Source organism: Manis javanica, chromosome 4, assembly GCF_040802235.1.
Source record: "Manis javanica isolate MJ-LG chromosome 4, MJ_LKY, whole genome shotgun sequence".
Taxonomy (NCBI): Eukaryota; Metazoa; Chordata; class Mammalia; order Pholidota; family Manidae; genus Manis; species Manis javanica.
The window spans coordinates 104,133,972-104,154,182 of record NC_133159.1 but is presented as its reverse complement, the minus strand read 5'-3'; the positions used below and the strand labels follow the sequence as shown (position 1 = coordinate 104,154,182).

General features: G+C 47.5%; 1 protein-coding gene across 6 annotated transcripts in view; it reads left to right on the top strand.

Annotated features, from left to right (window-relative positions):
• ZNF697 (zinc finger protein 697) overlaps window positions 1-20,211 on the top strand; it is a 53,983-nt gene that overhangs the window by 24,621 nt on the left and 9,151 nt on the right. For 3 of the 6 annotated variants that reach the window (XM_073234496.1, XM_073234498.1, XM_073234497.1), the window contains exons 2-3: window positions 4,694-4,934; window positions 6,341-7,582. In XM_073234496.1, the coding sequence (XP_073090597.1) occupies window positions 4,694-4,934; window positions 6,341-7,582 (1,483 nt within the window). Of the gene's footprint in view, window positions 1-1,929; window positions 2,028-4,693; window positions 4,935-6,340; window positions 10,991-20,211 lie in introns of those variants that run through there. The other 3 variants (XM_073234494.1, XM_073234495.1, XM_073234493.1) reach the window with 2 other exon arrangements.

The following is a 20,211-nucleotide window of genomic DNA, read 5'->3' as shown; positions in this document are numbered from 1 at the left end:
GCCATTTTAATTATTCTGTGTCTTGGTGTTGTCTTCCTTGGATCCTTTCTGTTGGGGGTTCTGTGTATTTCTGTGGTCTGTTCGATTATTTCCTCCCCCAGTTTGGGGAAGTTTTCAGCAATTATTTCTTCAAAGAGACTTTCTATCCCTTTTCCTCTCTCTTCTTCTTCTGGTACCCCTATAATACAGATATTGTTCCTTTTCAATTGGTCACATAGTTGTCTTAGTGTTGTTTTGTTCCTGGAGATCCTTTTATCTCTCTCTATGTCAGCTTCTGTACCTTCCTGTTGTCTGGTTTCTATTCCTTCAATAGCCTCTTGCAGCTTATCCATTCTGCTTATAAATCCTTCCAGGGTTTGTTTCACTTCTGTGATCTCCTTCCTGACATCTGTGATCTCCCTCCGGACTTCATCCCATTGCTCTTGCATTTTTCTCTGCATCTCTGTCAGCATGTTCATAATTTTTGTTTTGAATTCTTTTTCAGGAAGACTGGTTAGGTCTGTCTCCTTCTCAGGTGTTGTCTCTGTGATCTTTGTCGGCCTGTAGTTTTGCCTTTTCATGGTGATAGAGATAGTTTGCAGAGCTGGTACGAGTGGCAGCTGGAAGTGCTTTTCTTCTTGTTGGTTTGTGGCCTTCCTCTCCTGGGAGAATAGTGACCTGTTTTGGCTTGTGCTGGGAAGCTGTGCGCAGACAGGGCTTCTGCTTCCTGCCCAGCTGCTATGGAGTTTATCTCTGCTGTTCGCTTTGGGCATGGCCTGGCTCGGGCTGATGCTCCTAAATGGTGGAGCCCCATTGGAGGGGGAGCGGTCGGGAGGCTATTTATCTCCGTAAGGGGCCTCTGTGCTCCCTGCTGCCCAGGGGGTTAGAGTGCCCAGAGCTCCCCAGATTCCCTGCCTTTTGGCTAAGTGTTCTGCCCTGCCCCTTTAAGACTTCCCAAAAGCACTCTCCAAACCAAAACAACAACAGCAACAAGAAAAGAAAAAAAAATTTTTTTTAATTAAATAAATAATTAAAAAAAAAAACGCATGATTTTCTTTGTCCTCAGGTGTCGGCCTCAGGCACCCACTCACCGGTCCTGCCACCCTGTTTCCCTAGTATCCAGGACCCCACGCATGCACTGTCTGCGCTCTGGTCTGGATGGCTGGGGCTGGGTGTTCAGCAGTCCTGGGCTCCTTCTCCCTCCCTGCTGACTCCTCTCCACCTGCTGGGAGCTGGGGGTAGGGGCGCTCCGGTCCTGCCGGGCTGGGGCTTGTATCTTACCCCCTTTGCGAGGTGCTGGGTTCTCGCAGGTGTGAATGTGGTCTGGATGTTGTCCTGTGTCCTGTGGTCTCTATTTTAGGAAGAGTTGTCTTTGTTATATTTTTATAGATAAATGTGGTTTTGGGAGGAGATTTCTGCTGCTCTACTCACGCTGCCATCTTGGCTCCGCCCTCTTGTTTTCCTTTTTTTGCTCCTAGGATAATCAGAGGTTTTGCTTTTGTACATTTTACCAGGTTAAATTGGCTTTTTTCTACATCTTTGTTGTAGAAAATAGATGCTCACCAAAAGGAAAAGCCTTCTGAAACAACACACCTGCTTCTGGTTAAGAATGTGGCACTGGAGCTAGACAGCAGGGGTTTAAATCTTTGCTCTGTGACTTAACAATTTGTATGACCTTGAGCTAGTCACAGCTTCTGTGCCTATTTCCTCCTCTCTGAAGTTGAAAATAATTCCTGCTTCACTGGGTTGTTCTTAAGATTAAATGATGCAAAACCCTTGAAGTAATCAAGAGATGTTTAATAATCTGGTTTTCTTCTCTGAACCTGTGTATACATGTGTAAATGTAGATGCTAATATGCATATAACAATAAAATGGTTATTTTTAAACCAGCTAGTTTTCACCTAATAATATATTAAATATTCAAAATTGCCTTCTCTGTTACTTGACAGCTGCCTGGAAACTCATGATGTGATGGTGTGAGTAGAAATGAATCCAGTGAGCACGCAGATTTCCAGTTTTGCACAAACATATGCATTTTTAAACAAATGTAAGTGGATGTTGTGCCACTGATAGTGTCTCTCTCGGTGAGAGGAGCTCCGTACTCTTTTCAGTACATATGTAATCCCCCCTGTCCTGGTGTGAATGAGCACCTGGGCATGCTCTGCTCCCTTTGGGAATTCAGCACCTCCCTCATTCTGAGTGGGGCAGCACTGTGAACTTCCACAGGCCAGCAGGGAACTCAGCCACTGCCTCCTACCTGTACTCTTCCCTCCTAAATCTAGAAAAACCATGTTTCATTGGTTAGTGTCTCTGGTGTGAATTGTTTCTTGGGTTCCAAGAAATCACAAATCAGGAATTCCTCTTTTTCCATTTTTTGCTGTGTCTGAGGTACTAAAGGATGCTCTGTCCTTCTTCAAAGGGCTTGGAGGGGAAAACCTAAGTCTCCTGGCTTCCCAAAGGTGGAACCCCTAAACTCTGTTATTCATGGTGGAGAGCTGCAGTCACTTCTTTACTATTCTGGGCATAATACCCTATTCAGTTTTGTGAGTTTCTGGTGACACACGTATTTGATTCCTTTACTGATGTAAAATTCTTGCTGATCTTTGATTGGCAGAAACCATCAATTAGGTCTCCCTTAAGTTCCCCCGACCCCTCTGCTGCTTTTATCCACTAGCAAACCAATAGGTCACATGTTTGAAACCCTGCTCTTATTTCCCTACCCTCTGTCTCTGGGTGTATTATATATGCAGATCAAAGTGTATACTTTGTGTATAGAGTCTGAGCTCCAGAAGGCAAGAGAGTGATAGGTAAAAGTGATTCAGGGTCAACAGTCTCTTGTGGGATAGACCTTAAAAGGTTTATGGCTTTAATGGGATTTTCTCCTACTGCCTAATTGTGTTTGACCCTTGGCATCTTAAACAGTATGCATTTTAAGGAACTCTGGCATTCCAGGACACTCTTGACTGACCAACTTCAGACACAGCCATTTTCCTATGACACTTAAGGAACAGGCTTGATTTTTCACTGTAGTCTAGGTAGTTTATCATCATCTCTAGGAAAGGGTATAATATACAATTTAGGGCAATGAGCCTGCCAGGATTATGGTGGTGCCACTATGTCTTTGAGGTGTGCTGGAACAGTATCACGACTTAAAAAGAGGAGTAATGTGTATTCCACATTAAAAAGAGAAATAATGTGTATTCTACATTTGTAAAACTCAAGAGTATTGATTCTTCTCCACAGCATTTTCCAAAGTGCTTTTTAATGTTTCTTTCTGATGCCCTCACTGTGCAAAGGTTAAGTAGCATTGTCATCCTTGCATTGATGAGGAAAGTGGAAAGAGGGGAGGTTAACCGACTTGCCTGGGGCTCCAGAGCAAGGCTAGCTCAGTGGGAATGGTTGCTGCACGTAAAGCCTGCTTTTCACTGAAGAGTCTGCAGACCCAGGACTGCCTGGGGGAGTCTCCTTAATGGAGGCAAGAAAAGCTCCCGGCCAAGGATGGAGCATTCTTGCAAGTTCTGTTTGGGGGCTGCTAAGGCAGAGAGCTGGACCCTCCAAAGTCTTAGTCCAAGTTCCTTAACCTATAAACTGAGTTGCTGCCTTGAGAATTATTTTTGGCTCAAATGCACAATCTTGACAGAGGGCCTTAAAATGTAAAATGTAAACCTGACATCTACAAAAATTTTTGAAATCGGATGTAAATTTTCTCCCCACAATTCCCATTTTGGTTCGTTTGGTAGAGGGGTTACCAGACAGGCCAGGGGGATGTTCCTATTAAGGGTTCTCTACAATTAAAGTACATAAGGCAAACTGATGTAATAAGGCTACAGAGATGACTTCTAATGTAGATGGTTCCTGCATCGCTTCCATCCCCAGCAGACCCACTAAAGCTTGAGTATCTTTGGCTCACTGCTCACAGGAAGCAGCAGATCTCACCACAAAGCCAGGTTGGTGTTGCTGTTGGTGACATGGTCTTAGATAAGAAGTTTGTATACTCATGCTTGTTATTCTTGTGTCTTGAATATAATTTCCCTCTGGCTCCTTAGATGCCCACCCATAGTTAGCAGAAATCCTCACAAGATTATTGTAGGCTTGAAGAGGGCAAGCTCTCTCACTCCAGCTTTATTTAGATAGAATTGACAAATAAAAATTACATGTATTTAGAGGAGGGCAAGCTTTAATTAAGAGTAAGGGACACATGGACTTTGAGGCAGCACATGTGTATATGCTAATGTGCATATACTAACAAATAAACTAATGAAAAAGTGGGATTGGTTTAGTCCCACTTTACTACTTACAAGCCTAGCAGGGTCTTCTTTTTTGAGCTTCAAGTGTTTTCAGCCGTAAAATGGGAATACCACTGTTACCCCACTGTTAAAGCTATAAAGCCATGTTGGCAGAATAATCCACTTCATAGAGTAGAGCAAATTTTAGTCCAGAAAGAGTCGGCATGTGGCCTCAAACTGAGTTGCCACACTGCCGTCCAAAGCAGCTTCTGTTGCACTTTGGTTTTACTTATCTTAAAATGTGGAGTAGAGCAGAGATTTGCCATCTGGGGCTTTGAACTCTATACATTCTATCCGACTATGCCACTGATTTTTCAGGGAAATTAAAGCCAGACATAGTGAGGGGATGAGACCAGACTGACATGACCTTTATCTGTGTTTTGACTGGAGCAGGTAACCCTGCACCTCCCTTGTCGTGTTCTTTCAGATGGAAAAAGAAGATACACAGGGTGTATGTGAGGCCCAGGACTCAGAAGACAAAGGGATGGGCTCTGATTTTGAGAATTCTGAAGACAGGGAAGGGGACCTGGAAGAAAGAGGAATGGGCTCTAATCCACAGGACACAGACAAAAGAGGTCAGCTGGAGCAGGAGATGGGCCCCGACACACAGGATGAAGCTCTAAGAGGGGACTCAGAGGAGAGGGAACTGGTGTCTGACATCTGTGCAGGTGAGAAGCAAGCTGGAATTTCCATGGCAGTTGCCCCACTCACGTTTATTTTCAGCTCCTCTATAGCCATAACCAGGGGCAGCCTTCTTTGCAAAAGAAGTCTTTAAGGGAGACCATTAAGCAGATTCTGTACCATCTGAAGACTGAGGAGCAGTCTTTTCTTCAGTCCAGTCTGGGGTGGGCTGTGCTGGGAAACATGGATGAAGGGGGTAATTCACTGGCAGAGCACTTTATAGTACAAAGAATATTGCTGTAAATTAACACTTGTAACAACACAAGAGGGAACACAGGTAACGTAAGAACCTACCTCACTGAGTGTTGGGAGAGTTAGATGACTTGCCACATATAAAGACTTAGCACAGTACTGAGTAAACGAAGTATCAAAATGTTTAGTTACACCCATCATTTCAATTTGCAGATAAGCAATGTGGTGGTGAGTGATCTGTCCAAGTTCTTGTGCCTAACACCCAAAGTGCTAGGTCTCTGCTAACTCCCTTGCTATTTTTGACCTGGAAAGAGTAAATGCTGGACCTTCATCTATCCCTTGTCTCCGCCTTTGGGCATTCATTGCTTCATTGCTGTGTGTGCCTTGGAGACAGAAATGGTCTGAAATACTTCATGGCCAAGACTGTGATACTATATCCCTTCAGTGACACCTTCCAGCCTCCCTGCTGCCCTCCTCTGAAGTGAACACTCAACACACAGTCTTTCATATTTCAATAACTTTCTGGAGTGCCCTTTTTGGGGTAAGCGGCCAGAGACAGACAGTTGTATGTACTGCATCACATTCTATGCTGGGCATACCAGCTCTGGGCCCTGGGCTCACTTCTCCTTTTCCCCCTTGCCCCGCCCCTTCACTCCCCTCACCTTGAAAAGCCCTTAAATTGGATTGTGTTTGGTTCGGTATTCCATTTGAGCTGTTGTAGACTGATCAAATGTTTAAACTCAGTCTGTGGTCTGGTTAAGCAGGTGGTTTTTCTTGTGGTTGACTGGAATGCTCTTGTCTTTTGAGGCCAGGGCCTTGAAGGGCATTGGTAGCTCTTAGAGTGAGCGAATCTCTCCTGAATTGCGGAGCCCTATCTGGTCCAGGCATAACCATCTCAAAGGCTGTCAGGCCTTTAGCTCATTCTGCTGAGTACAGTGGTTGGGACCTGGGCCAGAGACAGCTACCTGGGGGCCTGGCAGGCCTAGGCTCCAGGTGAGTTCTCCACAGGTTTGAAGCATGCTGGCCTTTAGGCCTTCCCCAGGAGCACCAGGTGGGAAGAAGGCTGGAGTCCCAGGGACCTTGGAGAGCAAAGTTTGGCCTGGCTCACTCTGAGGCCCACACTCTTACTGAGACTGGTTTCCTCTGGGTTTACCTTCTAAGCGCCACGTATAGTCACCCACTGCAACCTTTTCTGTTGCAGAGGGGCTGCTGAGTGAGGAAGAAGGGGCTGCTTTCCGTGAGGAAGAAGATTACCAATCTGGTGTCGCCGAGATGGCGATGTTCCCAGGACTGTCTGAGTCCGACAGCATTTCCCGGAGCCCCCGCGAAGAGGAGGAGGTGGAGAGCGCTGGGGAGAACCGGCTTGAGGAGGAAGAGGGTCAGCCGCCCCATCCCGCGCTTCCCTGGCGGCGGCGCCTCTCCCTGGGGGGTCGGCACAGGGCCGACCAGCCTGCCCACCGCCGCTTCCCCCAGCTCCACCACCCCGTGGCCATGGACCTCGGGGAGCTCGACAGCCTGGTGGCCAGCATCATGGACGCACCCACCATCTGCCCCGACTGCGGGGAGAGCTTCAGCCCGGGTGCCGCCTTCCTGCAGCACCAGCGCATGCACCGCCTGGCGGAGGTGGCCGCCGCGGCAGGCCTGGAGCCCTTCGGCCTGGCGGGCGAGTGTGGCGCGATGGTGGGGCTGATGGGTGTGGGCGGGGCGGGGGGCTTTGGGGCGGCGCCCGCACTGGCCCGACCCCCGCGCGAGAAGCCGTTCCGCTGTGGGGAGTGTGGCAAGGGCTTCAGTCGCAACACCTACCTGACCAACCACCTGCGCCTGCACACCGGCGAGCGGCCGAACCTGTGTGCCGACTGCGGCAAGAGCTTCAGCTGGCGCGCCGACCTGCTCAAGCACCGGCGCCTGCACACCGGGGAGAAGCCCTACCCGTGCCCAGAGTGCGGCGAGGCCTTCAGCCTCAGCTCGCATCTGTTGAGCCACCGGCGCGCGCACGCGGCAGCCAGCGGCGCGGGGGTGGCGGCGCTGCGGCCCTTCGCCTGTGGGGAGTGCGGCAAGGGCTTCGTGCGCCGCTCGCACCTCGCCAACCACCAGCGCATCCACACGGGCGAGAAGCCTCACGGCTGCGGCGAGTGCGGCAAGCGCTTCAGCTGGCGCTCGGACTTGGTGAAGCACCAGCGCGTGCACACGGGCGAGAAGCCCTACATGTGCTCCGAGTGCGGCGAGACCTTCAGCGTCAGCTCGCACCTCTTCACGCACAAGCGCACGCACTCGGGCGAGCGGCCCTACGTGTGCCGTGAGTGCGGCAAGGGCTTCGGGCGCAACTCGCACCTGGTGAACCACCTGCGCGTGCACACGGGCGAGAAGCCGTTCCGCTGTGGCCAGTGCGAGAAGCGCTTCAGCGACTTCTCCACACTCACGCAGCACCAGCGCACGCACACGGGTGAGAAGCCCTACACGTGCATCGAGTGCGGCAAGAGCTTCATCCAGAGCTCGCACTTGATCCGCCACCGCCGCATCCACACCGGCAACAAGCCGCACAAGTGCGCGGGCTGTGGCAAGGGTTTCCGCTACAAGACGCACCTCGCGCAGCATCAGAAGCTGCACCTGTGCTAGGGTCAGAGCCTCAGGAGGCTTGTGGGGAATAGACGTCCTGGGGACAGACCCTATAGCAAGATGAGGGAAGGAGAGGGAGGGACAGTCTGACAGTGACTGGGGAGCCTTTTGGTGGTGGGGATCCTCAAGGGGATGGTTGAGTAATAATTGTTATGTTGGGATACTGTATTTTCACGTGGCTCCTCCCCAGCGAAGAAATGTTTGGGAAGTGTGCTTGAGCATGATGACTTCAAGTACACACTATAGGGAGGGGAAGAGCACAGAGGAGCCCGGACTTTGAGGACCTTGGGAAAGGGGCTTTCAGGGGTGGGGGTGGGGGTGGGGGAGGCGACCTGAAGGCAGGTCACTAGGTTGGGCTGAGATGCCCGCGCAATCAGCGGGGAGAGGGTATGGTTGGAGAGAGTGTAATGGGTTAAAATTAACAGGCAGGTGGGTATGAATAATTCTATCCTGCCTGCTCTTCCCCCTCTCCCAGGCTGTTAAGCCACTGTTTGTCCTATCCCTGACATCAGCTGTAGTTCCACGTAGAGGGGAACCTCATCAGTCCTGTGGGAGGGGATGTTTTCTATAATCTTCCCTTCCTTTCTCTGAGCCACAGTTAGCTGCTATTTTGAGGCATCCAGGGGAGACTGGGCCGAAAAGCTACAAACTCTCACTTCAAGGGCACAACTTCTGAGGTTTGGAAATTAATTTGTAACACTTTTTCAGATCTGGGAGGTTCTGTTCCTCGTTCTTTGCTTCTTCTTTCAAACTTCTCTAGTTTTGTGCTGGGTAAAGGTGGTCTGTGTGGAAGACCAGACCCTTTCCTGGGTTTAGGAGTGTACCAGGCCTACTCTTTCTTTCAGGTCCCACTTGTGATCTTTTAAGTGCAGGGAAGTGGAACAGTCCCAGTAATGTCTGACTTTTTCTTAACCCAGGCCAGCCTGAAGCTTGTTTTGAGAGAACCTCAGACCATGAACAGTTGGCCCAGTGACCTGCTTCAAAAGTTAATTAGCTCAGAGTTTTGCTGGCCTTATGTGAGAAATCGAGGAAAGCAAATGTTCACATGTTGAGGCGCCAGGCTCCTCTGTCTCATTTGCCCTCGCTTTGTATCTCTGTACCTGTTCCCCTCTGTAGAAATGGGGGAGATAAATCCAACCCCCACTTCCATCCATACTGATAGGAGCTCAAGTCTGAGTAGACATTTCTTTTTCCTACATGGGGAGGTACTAGAAAGCTCAAGGCTTTACAGAAGGAGGACACGAGCAGGGACAAGTGTAAATTCAAAATTGCCAAATAGCACAAGCGTTGAATGTTTTCTGCTGGTTATATAAATGCCAAAAAAGCACTTATATATTTGTGAAGTGCTTTATGCTTTTTAATGATTGTCAGTTGTTTCTCACATCTTTGTGAGGTAGATCAGTATTATGACTCCTGTCTTAGGAAGGCCTGGGATGATGATAGTGTGGACAGGTGTAGTTTGACCTTTTGTGCTCTCTCGCCCAGCTGCTAGGAAGACTTAACCTGTCTTGATTTATATAATCAAATAAAGACACTGAAAATTCTTATGCTTGATGGAAAACTTAAGGCTAGTCTAGAAGGGCCAAAGATGTCCTTGTTGACAAAGCTGGTCTTTGTCACATAATTAGGGTATCCTAGGTATGTCCCATTTCTAGTAGAAGGTTGTGGTTAGATTACTCTTGTATAGATTTCAGTTACCCATGCTGAAAATCCCTCCCCTAGGTTAGCCTTTAGAAGTTAGAGTTGTGGAAAACAATATTGTTTTCTTCACTAGGGGTTGTTACCCTGTATTTTTTCAAGGAAGCATCTTCACAAACTGTTGGACACACACTTGAAGGGAAAAAAAAAAACTCTTAAGACTGCTTTAGCAAACTTTCCATGGATGCTGGTAATTTATACTCGATCAGTTGTATTCTAACAAAGAACCTCTTTGGGGACTGTAAGAAAGCATGTCTTTGTTGTTTTAAAAACACTTAAAACAATCCTGAGAATTTTGGGCTTTTATAATGCCTGAAAATATGGTTTTGGAAGATACTAATTCATTTATTTTCTTTTAGTTAAGGTAATGTGAGCAAAGCAAGTGTCCAATATTTGTTCTGACTCTTGTAGTCTGAATTCAAAGTGTAAGACTCATCTGAAAATAACACACCCAATTTGTAGGTATTTTATTTCTTTGTGGTTTTTTTACACACGTCTACCTCTTCCAGCTGTTTTAAGTTCTCTCAAGTCTGTGCCTATGAAATTGCATCCAACTTTTGATTATTCATGGTTGATTATACACTTTATGGGCTGTTTGGCCTTTTCTGCCACTGTTATACTATTACAGAGCCTCATCTACATCAAGTATGTAACATATTAGGAGCTTTCAAGAAAGGGTTAATGGGGAGAGGAGATTGAAGCTAATGTAAAATAATTTCGTGGCAGTGGAAGTCTTTAGACTTCATTGACCTCTCTCGTTCTTCCTGTTGCCACAGATAAGGAGCCAGCTACTGCTTCAGTATCCCTTGTATGGACAAGTCCCTTGGCAGAAGAAAACAGTCCAAACACCAACACCCTACTTTCATGTGCATTTAAAATGTGATTCCATTTTTCTTAAATTCTTCAGGGAACATGGCTTCACTAAGTGAGTCTAAATGCATTCAGGAGGTTGTTTCTTGTATCTAATTTTAGAATAATAGAATTTCTTAAGCAGACCCTGTTAACTGTGGTTCACCCTTCAAAGTGTTAATCTGAAGACTCCTTCCGCCAACTCATTAATGATGGTGGAGGCAAGTGTATCATCTGTTTTTGGGGAGGCTGGTCAAGTACAGGCTGTCCTTTACTGAGCAAAACCTGGAGCAGTTTCAATGGTGAAATGGCTTAATTAAATCTGAGTTGGAAGGAGAAGATGAGACGTTAACCCCTTGAGCCATATGGTCTCTTCAAGATCAAGAGGCTGTACATATGTGAAAAAGTACAAATTAAGAACCTGTGTTTATAGACAATCTGAATGGTGTTTCTGTGCACACAGTTTGTGCAGAAGTTTATGCACATTTTCCTTCACTGTAATGTTATTTTACAACTGTTTGTTAAGATAGTGAATAATTTAATGATCCTAAAAGTAACAGGTTTTGTGTGAGCGTGTGCTTGTGTATGTGAGATTTGCCTTTTATTTAATGATGGTTCCTTGGACAGCATTCTGGTGTTCAGCAACCAATACGGAATATTTGTCATTAAATCCATCAGTCTTTTACCATCTCATTCTTTCTTATTTGTCACCCATTAAATGTCACTCAGTCCAATCTATGGAAGCTATGTTCTAGTAGACCAGGGGTCAGCAAACTGCCAAATCCAGCCGGCCTCTTGTAATTAAAATTTGCTTGGGAGACAGTCACACCCATCCAGCCCATGATCCTAAGATATTTATGCTGTGCATCTTTACAGGAAAGGTTTGCTGACTCCTGTGTTAGAATGTTCCGGTGGATCCTAGATTATCCTGGAACTGGCTGATGTCTAAATAGTGCCCATTCTTACCAGTACTTAACTGCAGCACTTCTGCACTAATGTGGCTTTGGGTTGTTGGGAATGTGTTGATGTTATACCATTGGTATCTCTTTCAAAGAGCTGCATCTTCATTCCTTGTAAGAACCAATCTGTGGAGACTTAGCAGTGGGCAAGGGAGAGGTAGTTATGCAGAAGGGAGGCAGTCTTAGGTCTCATTTCTAATGTATTCCTGAACCACATAACACAGTATTTTCTTTCCCCAAGCTCTCCAAAGTGTAACTTAACAGCTGCTGATCATACTGAATGGAATTTACCAGCCAGACTGGACTTTTGTTCAAGATGTATTTTAGCTAGTCTCTCTGCCTAACCTTATGGAAACAGAGCACTTTGTAAGGAAGGGATTCACAAAAAATAGAAAAATGGAAGCATGAAAGCACCTTATTTTCTTTTAATGATCATAGGTACTACATCTTTGAATTTCCACAAGTCCTTACCCTGCCTAGCAGGGCCACTGAATGCTGGGTCCTGGTCCTGGGAGGAGGCAAGCAGCTTTGTTACTGCAACATTCCTCCCCAAGCCTGACCATCCTGGCCTGAAGTGACCACCAGTCTAGCCCTTTGTCCTTGGGAAAACTCTATTAAACCAGGTATTTGAGGTATACTGTTCAGTGGTCTGTGGGGACACAGCATAGACCTCGTCTTCTGGTCTTCACGCCATAAAAGGATGCTCAGCCTGAACTTGCTGTTAAGAGCGGGCCTTTGTCCATGTTCCAGTTAGAAAAAAAGCACCTGGAAAACTTGGAATTCTCCAGGCTTGAGTAATTTAAGATTTTCTTAATTTAATCTTAGCTGCACAGTAGAATTGCCTGGAGAGCTTTAAAAACAAACAAACAAAAAACTTGTTCCAGAGATTGAGTAATCGGTCTGGCGTGGAATCCAAATACCTGGGACTTTTTAAAAAGTCTTCCCGGGCAACTTTAATGGTCAACCAGAGTTGAGAAGCCTGTAGGACCAAGTAATCAGGCACCTTCTTTCTTGGGGATTATGGTAAGTAAAACTCATAAGCTTCCAATCCTCTCCTCTGGAAAGGGGTATGGAGGGCATCTGTAGATGCCACGGGCAGTGTCTGATGCAGCAGGCTTTGTTGCCTGTCCACTCTTGGTAGGGCCGCCTTTCACACACACCATCCCCATCTGTTATCTCATGTAAGCTAGTAAGTAAGGACCAGGAAAAGTGTCTGTCTTGGCTGCTCAGATAATGCCAGGTGGGCATCGCTGCTGCTGGCCCTTCTCAACCTACCAATCACGGACTGCCTTGCTTCCCTTCTCTCTGATCTCCATTCCCTTTGTCAGCTCACTTAACACCACAGCATTCGTACTTCACTTCTTCTCCCAGCCACCCTTGGCAATGGAATTGTTTCCCACCGTTTGCCCCTGGAAGGAAAGGGAAGGAGCACACCCATGAGCTATCCCCCATGGACAGGCTGGTGGGCTCCTCCCTTCCCCCAGCAGAGTCCCAAGTGTCTGCAGGTTGCAGTTCCCTGCTGCCTGTCTGGGTGTTCAAGGTCACCTCTGTTAACCCAAAGCACATTCCAATGGGTTTTGATTTTTAACTGCCCCGGTGGGACCCAGGCCACTGTTCACAGACCTCTCTGGGTCCATCTGGTGACCTGCCTCATCACTGCTGCCAGGATACTCAGCTTTGGAAACCAAAGAGATGGGTGGCAAGGTGTTTCATGTACTCAGCTGCCCCATGCTTAAGGTTGGACAAAAGCATCTGCATATGTGCAGTGCTCAAGTTAGCATTCCCATGAACATATTTGGAGGGGTTTCCTCCTAAGTGAAAGGTTCCACTTTCAGATTGACAGGTTCCAGACCTCCTCAGTTGCTGGAGACCAGGGATTCAGCTGACTTGATGGAGAAGCAACTTGATGCAGTCATTTATTCACAGGAGATGCTCCCCTGAGATGTCTTCCCAGACCCAGGAGGGCTGGCTGGTTTTGCAGAGATTTTCCCAAAATATCCTGTACACATTTGCTGTGTATGGGCACTCCCCACCACCATGCACCAAGGCTGTGGCTCAGTAAGAGCAGAGACCCTGAAACTGACTCCATAAGCACCCTACATGCCCATGAGCTAGGTTGGTGCTTGATGCCAGGGGTATGGGCATGAGGGAGATGGAGAAGCTCACAGGTTCTCCAGAAGGGTGAAGGGGAAGGCTGATTGTTGCCTGCCTGACATCAACCCCAGCTTCCTTGTGGTGCATTATTTTGTAAATTGTAAGAATGAATTTTGGAATTTCAGTTGGGGAGGCGGGGGTAAGGCAGAACTTTCTACCAAGGCTTCAAGGGTTATGTCTGAGTAAGGTGGTACCTCCAGCAAAGGCTCAGGGTGAGGGAGATGCTCTGCTGAAGTCTTAAAAACTTGTGTGTCCATAAGTCAGGGTCACCATCACTGAAAATAAGGCAGTATCCTCATTTTCTGGCTTTGGTGGTGTGGGGGCAAGGGGCAGTGTGTGACCTTGGAGAGGCTAATTAAACAAGGGGCTGCTAAGGAATTTGGTTAGACATTTCTACTGTTAGGGAGTATCTGAGTAAAGTCAGAACTTTGATAGAAAAGGACCAGCTCAAGACTTCAGCTGAAGTAGCTCTACTGCCCTCTGGGTTGACATTAATGGACATAGTAGGGGTTATGGACAAGACTTCACATCCAGGCCACTGGACAGATGGACCCACTGTCTAACATTATGGCAGCCTAGGATGGGCACTACAGGTGGACTTGATCTTGGCCTTGTGTAAAAATGGTCAAGTGGAAAGATGCAGGTGTGAGGTGTTGGAGAAGATCAAGCAAAATAACAAACGTGAAGGTTCTTGGAAGGGGTGGTGCAAAGGTTGGGAAACCAAGTGGTCGCAGGACGGTTGTCTTATGTTAGAGCTCCTGGGGGCCTCTAAGGTGGAGAGAGGCGGTTGCTTGCGTGTGGGTTGTGTTCTCTTGGAATTCCAGCCCCTGAGGCAGGGGTGAGGGGATGGGAAGCCAGAGGAACAGAGGAAGAAAGAAGGGACAGGTTCTCCGTCTCTTTGAGAGTATGCCATGTTCTGATTCCTCTTTAGGAGGCACTAACTCTATGGACTCTCCCTACTCTAGTATCCGGTGATTGCCAAAGAGCTTAAAACCTTGGAGAGCATCTGTAGCTCAATGCAAGACAAGGGAACTTGTTTAAGTCAGCCTTAGGTTTGCAGCTCAGCTGTCATGGGATTTCAGAGGACGGAGGGAACTGATATCTAGTGGGCTCCTGCTTGGTCCCCTGCGTCGATCATCCATGTCTAGGTGGGGTAGCATTCCCTTTACCACCGAGGAGCCAGCTGCCTGTAGAGCTGGGGCAGGGATAGGAAACTACTCAAGAGCAGGGCTGTGGCATGGTGAAGTTTTGCTGCAGAAGCACGAAGGTGCCAGGGGATATCCAGTGTCCAGTCACTGTCACAGACTGTAGAAATGGGTCACAACTTTCATTTTGCAGGTAAGGAAATAGATCCAGGTAAATAAAGGGATTTGCCTAACTTTCAGGGCAAAACTGAAAGAGAACCCAGTTTTCACTCTTACTGGCAGCAATGGTCTGCTTCCAAAATACGAGAATACTCTGCTTTTTTGCCCTCCTCTTCCTGCTTCCCCAGCCCCCTGGTCCCTTCCCTGAGGTCCTGTACAGACGAAGGGCCACATTCCATAAGCTGAGTGAGAGGGCGAGGTTGAGTGTGCTCCACAGGGGGCTCAGGCTGTCGGGGAGTGGATAAGCCTTCCTCTGCCCTCTTTCCAAATGCTCTTTCTTATCTCTGCCTTCTTTTTTCCTTAACAAGTATGCTGGTAGGACAGCCTCTTGGGAGTCTGTGCCTCCCCCTACCTGCTTCGCAGCACTGTGAGGTCAGGCCAGACTCAGGGCAGTGCATATTTGGTCACCATTAATACCTGGCGGGAGTCCAACTTTGTTTTGTGTAGGGGACACTCATACTTAAAATCTCATTTATTCTCCAGCGTCTCTTTCTTTCAGAACATTGTCTTCCCTTCTCCCTCCCTCCTTCCTGCCTCCCTCCTACCTTTCACCCTCCCTTCTCCCTCCCTTCCTCCCCCTTCCCTCCTCTTTGCTTCTTTTCTATCCTTCCTTCCTTCTCCCCACCATCCCTCCCTTCTTGCCTCCCTCCCTCCCTTTCATAGTGTCAATTGTTCCCTTCAGGCCAGATGTGGAAATACAGCTGTGCCTGGGCTGTCAGTACAGGGTCCCCATGGTGCCTTCCCAGAGACCACATTCTCCTTGGAGAGACAGACACGTTAATACGGAACCATCCTGGACTGTGAAGAGTGCCTGGTGAGGGATACTTCGCCCCTTCCTGGAAGGCTGGAGTCTTCCTCTGGGAGGTGCAGCCTGAAGTGTGAGTGCTTGGCAGAGGGACGGGTGCCAAGGGAGCCAATGAGTTGCAGGCAGGGGCGGCCGTGCTGGAAGCTTGTCGTGGCTGGAATGTGTTCAGGTGGTGACTGCAGCTGTGGCAGAAGCTGCCCTGCACGTCCCCAACCCTGAATGCGCAGAGGCTTCTCCACAGACTCTGGGTCCCTCCTGGCCCCAGGGCCCTGCTATAAACTTTCCACTTTTCTTTACCACGTGTGTCTTGAGCAGCAGAGTGGAGAGCCCTGTGTTCTAGTGCCGCTCAGCTTCTGATTGGTGAGTGACCTTGGGGACATCAGTTCACTTTGTTGGCCCCAATCTTGTCATTTGTGAAATGGGGGAAGGGAAGGAGCCCACAGGTAAAAGCTGGAGTCTGTAGGGCCTTTAATAGTTCTAAAGTTTGAACTCCACAAATACCCTGATTTTTCCAAGAGGAGACAGGGAGCCTCCCTTGCTAGTGATTTAGTGGGAGTTGTTTGGCTTACTGCTGACAGAAGTTCTCATCATCAGGCCTGGCTGCATAATTTACAAGGCTTAGTCCAAAATCAAACATGGAGCCCCACGGCAGAGCAGTAAGTGAAGCGCAGGGCCCCGTGCAACTGCACAGGTTGACCACCCGGGAAGCTGCCCTGCTCATAAATACACCAGGGATTTCATAGACTCCAGTGGTGCCCGGAGGAATTTAGACCAGGCTCACTGGAAAGACACTCCTACATTCATGGCCAGGACTCATGCTATGATGACGACAAGGCTAGCATCCCATGTCACGCCTGTCCCTGTCCCAGCATCTGTTTTAGGGGAATGGCTGATGTGCTGGTGCAGATTCTTCTGTTTCTGGAGGGAAGACTGCACTCCTGATTGGTGGGGAGCTTCACCTTTCTAGGACACACTGCTGACTGTTCCAGAGTTTGCAACTGACTCCAGGGCCCCCTGTCATTGGGACGGAGTAGCCAATCCACTTCTGTGAGTCCTCCCTTCCCCTCCACAGAAGTCCCTTTTATGCCTCAAACCAGCGGCTCCCTTCCCCACACATCACCTTGTGTGGGACTGTGGGCCATGACAAAGGAAGGACTCCCCTTGCCGAGTCCCTTGGTGCTTTAAGAAGCCCTTTTTGCAACCTGAGGGACTCATTGTCCTCACCTTAAGTCACTTACAGGAGTGGGAAATTTTCTTTTGAATTCAGTTTTTAAAATAGAATGCCCTCTTTTTTTGTAGTATAAAAATTATCTGGGCATTACATGGTTTCAGGTTTTATATATAATTTCCAGTCTCCTTAAAATCTTAGCAGTTATGTTTTGCTTTGACAGAAATGTTTTCCTTCTATTCCTTTTAGTCACTCACCTAACCTTCATATAGTGCAAAGGAATTCATTTTTCTTTCCCAAACCCAGTGCTGCCTCCCCTCTTTGCCCTGAGTCTCATAATCATGACTCAGCTTCTTCAGGTTCATTGATACCGTGATGTTTCCCTTGAATTCTTTCTTGCTTTGTCATTCCTTCTGCCTCCCTGACTCTTCGCTCCACATCTCAGCAATTCAGTTCAGTCTTTTGTGTTTTGTCTCTGTCCATCCATCCATCCATCCATCCATCCATCCATCCATCCATCCATCCATCCATTTGTCTGTCAGTCCATCTATCCATCTGTGTGCCCACTCTGTGTCAGGCACAAGACCAGGCACTAGTGACACAGAGATGAAATGGTGAGTTACTGACCTCAAGGACATGAGAGTGTAGTGAGGGTAGCGGAATATATAAATAATTACCATGCAATAAGGTATGCACAAGGTGTAGAGGTGGTAAAATGGGAAGATTTGGATGCTGCATAAGGAGCTGAGAAGGATGTGCTGGCAGGAGAGGCAGGTGAGAGCTAAACAGAAGGAACACCATGCGCTGGCATGTGAGATGGAAAAGCATGGCGTGTGCAGGAAGCTCCAAGTCTTACCCTATTCTTGAAGCACAAAGTTGAAGAATCTGGGGGTAGGGCAGGAATTGGTGAGAAGGTAGTCTGCAGAGGTAGGCAGGGGATAGATCTTAAGAGGCATTATATGTTGTCCTAAGATACTCAGTGTTGTCGTAAGAGTCCTGGGGCTCTCCTGACTGGCTTTAAGGAAGGGAGTGACATGGTCAGATCTTTGTGGGTTGGACAACTTTGACAACTCTGCTGAGAATGGATTTCGTGGGCAACTCTTTTAGGCAGGGAGGCAAAGCAAGAGATGCTGAGGGCCTGACCCAGGCTGTGCTGCCAGGGAGGGACAAGATACATTCAGGATGCATTCTGGGGGTGAAATTGATGGGGCCGAAAGATGGGCTGCAGGGAGAATGAGGGAGGACACCCAGGTTTCTGGCTTGATGAAGTATGTGCATGGGGGTGCTGTGACCCCACTCAGGCATTTCCTGAGTAGTATTTATTTTGCCTTAGGCTGCTGGCCTCAGCTGCCATGCATCCCATTTGGTTAATGCTACAGAAATATGGCTTTTATTTCTTGCCTAGATTCTTGAAGTATCTTCTTAAACTCTTCCAATCCATCCTACATGCTGCTGCCAAAGTAATATTCCAGGGACAGCTGAACAGAATCTTCAACAGTTTCCCATTGTGTGTTGAATAATCTCCAAGTTCTTTAGCCTGGCTATCAACATTTTTGCTAGGGGGGAACATGGAGACATACTCTTTGCCCTTAAAGTGTCTAGTTTTCCAGAGAAGGCATATTACATGTGAAGTAATTAAATGTCAAATGGTCTTTAGAAGGGGAATAGAATTCCTGCTCTAAAGAGAAAGAAAGAAGGAGGCAGAATATCTTCTAGAGGTGACCCAGCATGACCCTGGTATCTCCCATCATGTCCTCACGTCCTTCCAGGTGTGTCTTCCATTCCTCCTGCACTTGTGCTGTCTGGTCTGTCCACACTGGTCTCATAGTTGCCTGAAAATGACTCCCCTTTGTCACCTCCGTGTCTTTGAAGACTCCATTGCCTCTGCCTTGAATACATTCCCCCACATTTCTGCCTGTTGAAATCCTACTCATCTTCCAGTATCCAGCCCACATGCAAGGGTGCTACTGAGTCCTCTACCCTGATGGGCTCTTTCAAAACACTTTACCTTTCTAATGGCACTTTGCACATTTACTGTGGATAGTAGCTACCAGGCCTCATGTTTCATCACCCCCAATAGAAACTGGGAGCAGAGATGGATAACTAAAAGCCTTAGGGGTGGGTCCAACATGCAGATGTGTTTGAAAAATCAAATTTTGAAAAATCAAAATTAACTTATTTAAAAAGTTATAACCTATATCAAAACTTACAGAAAAATACAGAATATGATATAATACATACTTGGGATCTATCACCAAGAATGTACAGATTGCCTCCAACACCTCACTACCCTACCCACTTATTAAGAAATAAAATAACTCACATACAATTTGAGGACAAGCCCACATGTCCAGAAGCCAGTCTTCACACTTGTTAAAATTTAAAATTAGTTGCCAGTATTTAGAAATGAAGAGGGCTCACATAGCACTGGCATGTTTTTGCTTTCCTTGAAAAGTCAGATCTGGCATACTTGGGGTGCGTTCCAACATGACTGGTCAGGGGCTTCACTGTTGCTGCCTCCTTGAGGCAGAGCATGTACTCTGTAGCACACCACACTCCCCACCTCTCCCTAAGGCCTCTTAGCTCCAGCCTGCTTCACTTACTTTTGGGTGTCTGGCTCCTGCACGCATGTGAATTCGCCATCTTCATGTAAACTCATTGAAGTCAAAAAGCCTCTTTATTACTGGAAGCAAACCACTAACTAGGTGGATGGCCTTAAGCGAGTTATTTACCTCTCTGGGCCTCCATTTCCTCATATGTCAAATTCAGATAATAGGAGGACCAACTTTGGATTGTTACTTGAGGATTATTATATAAAGTGTTGAGAGCACTCCTGGGGCATAATCCTGCTGCTAGAGGTCCATGATCTTTTATTCAAAACCCTTGGGCTAGATGTGCTTTGGAATTCAGGTATCTTTTGTATTTTAATGAGGTCATAAGTATATATATCATATATTACATAATACTCCCAGTGGATGCTGGCCAGCACCTCTTAATGCAACACACTGAAATTTCTTCAGAAAAAAGCATGCCAGATTTTGGCTCTTAGATATTTGGGCTTAGTTATGAGAGGAGAAATTATGAGTCAGTTTCTGCTTTTTTCTTGGTCTGTTACCAAGTAACAGAATTTCGAAGCTGTGGTGACAGAGGATCTCGGCTTCTATAACAGCTGGTCTTCCTGCTCATCCACCCCTCCCACTCCTTCAGGCAGGCCCCCTGCCACTCTCTGCTAGCCCTTCACCAGGCCCTCACCCGCCTTCCAGCTCCGCCTCAGCCCTCTGAGACCTGTCCCATCAAGTCCATAGCCTAGTCTGGCACCCTGTTACCTAAACTTCCCTGGGTAAATCCTTCTCTCCTGTCAGGCCAGCCTCCTCACTCCGCTTCTCCCAGCTGCCACATTCCACCCTCTCCTCCATGCCACTGCCCCACGCTGCCTGGACCACTTCGCTCCCCTATCCA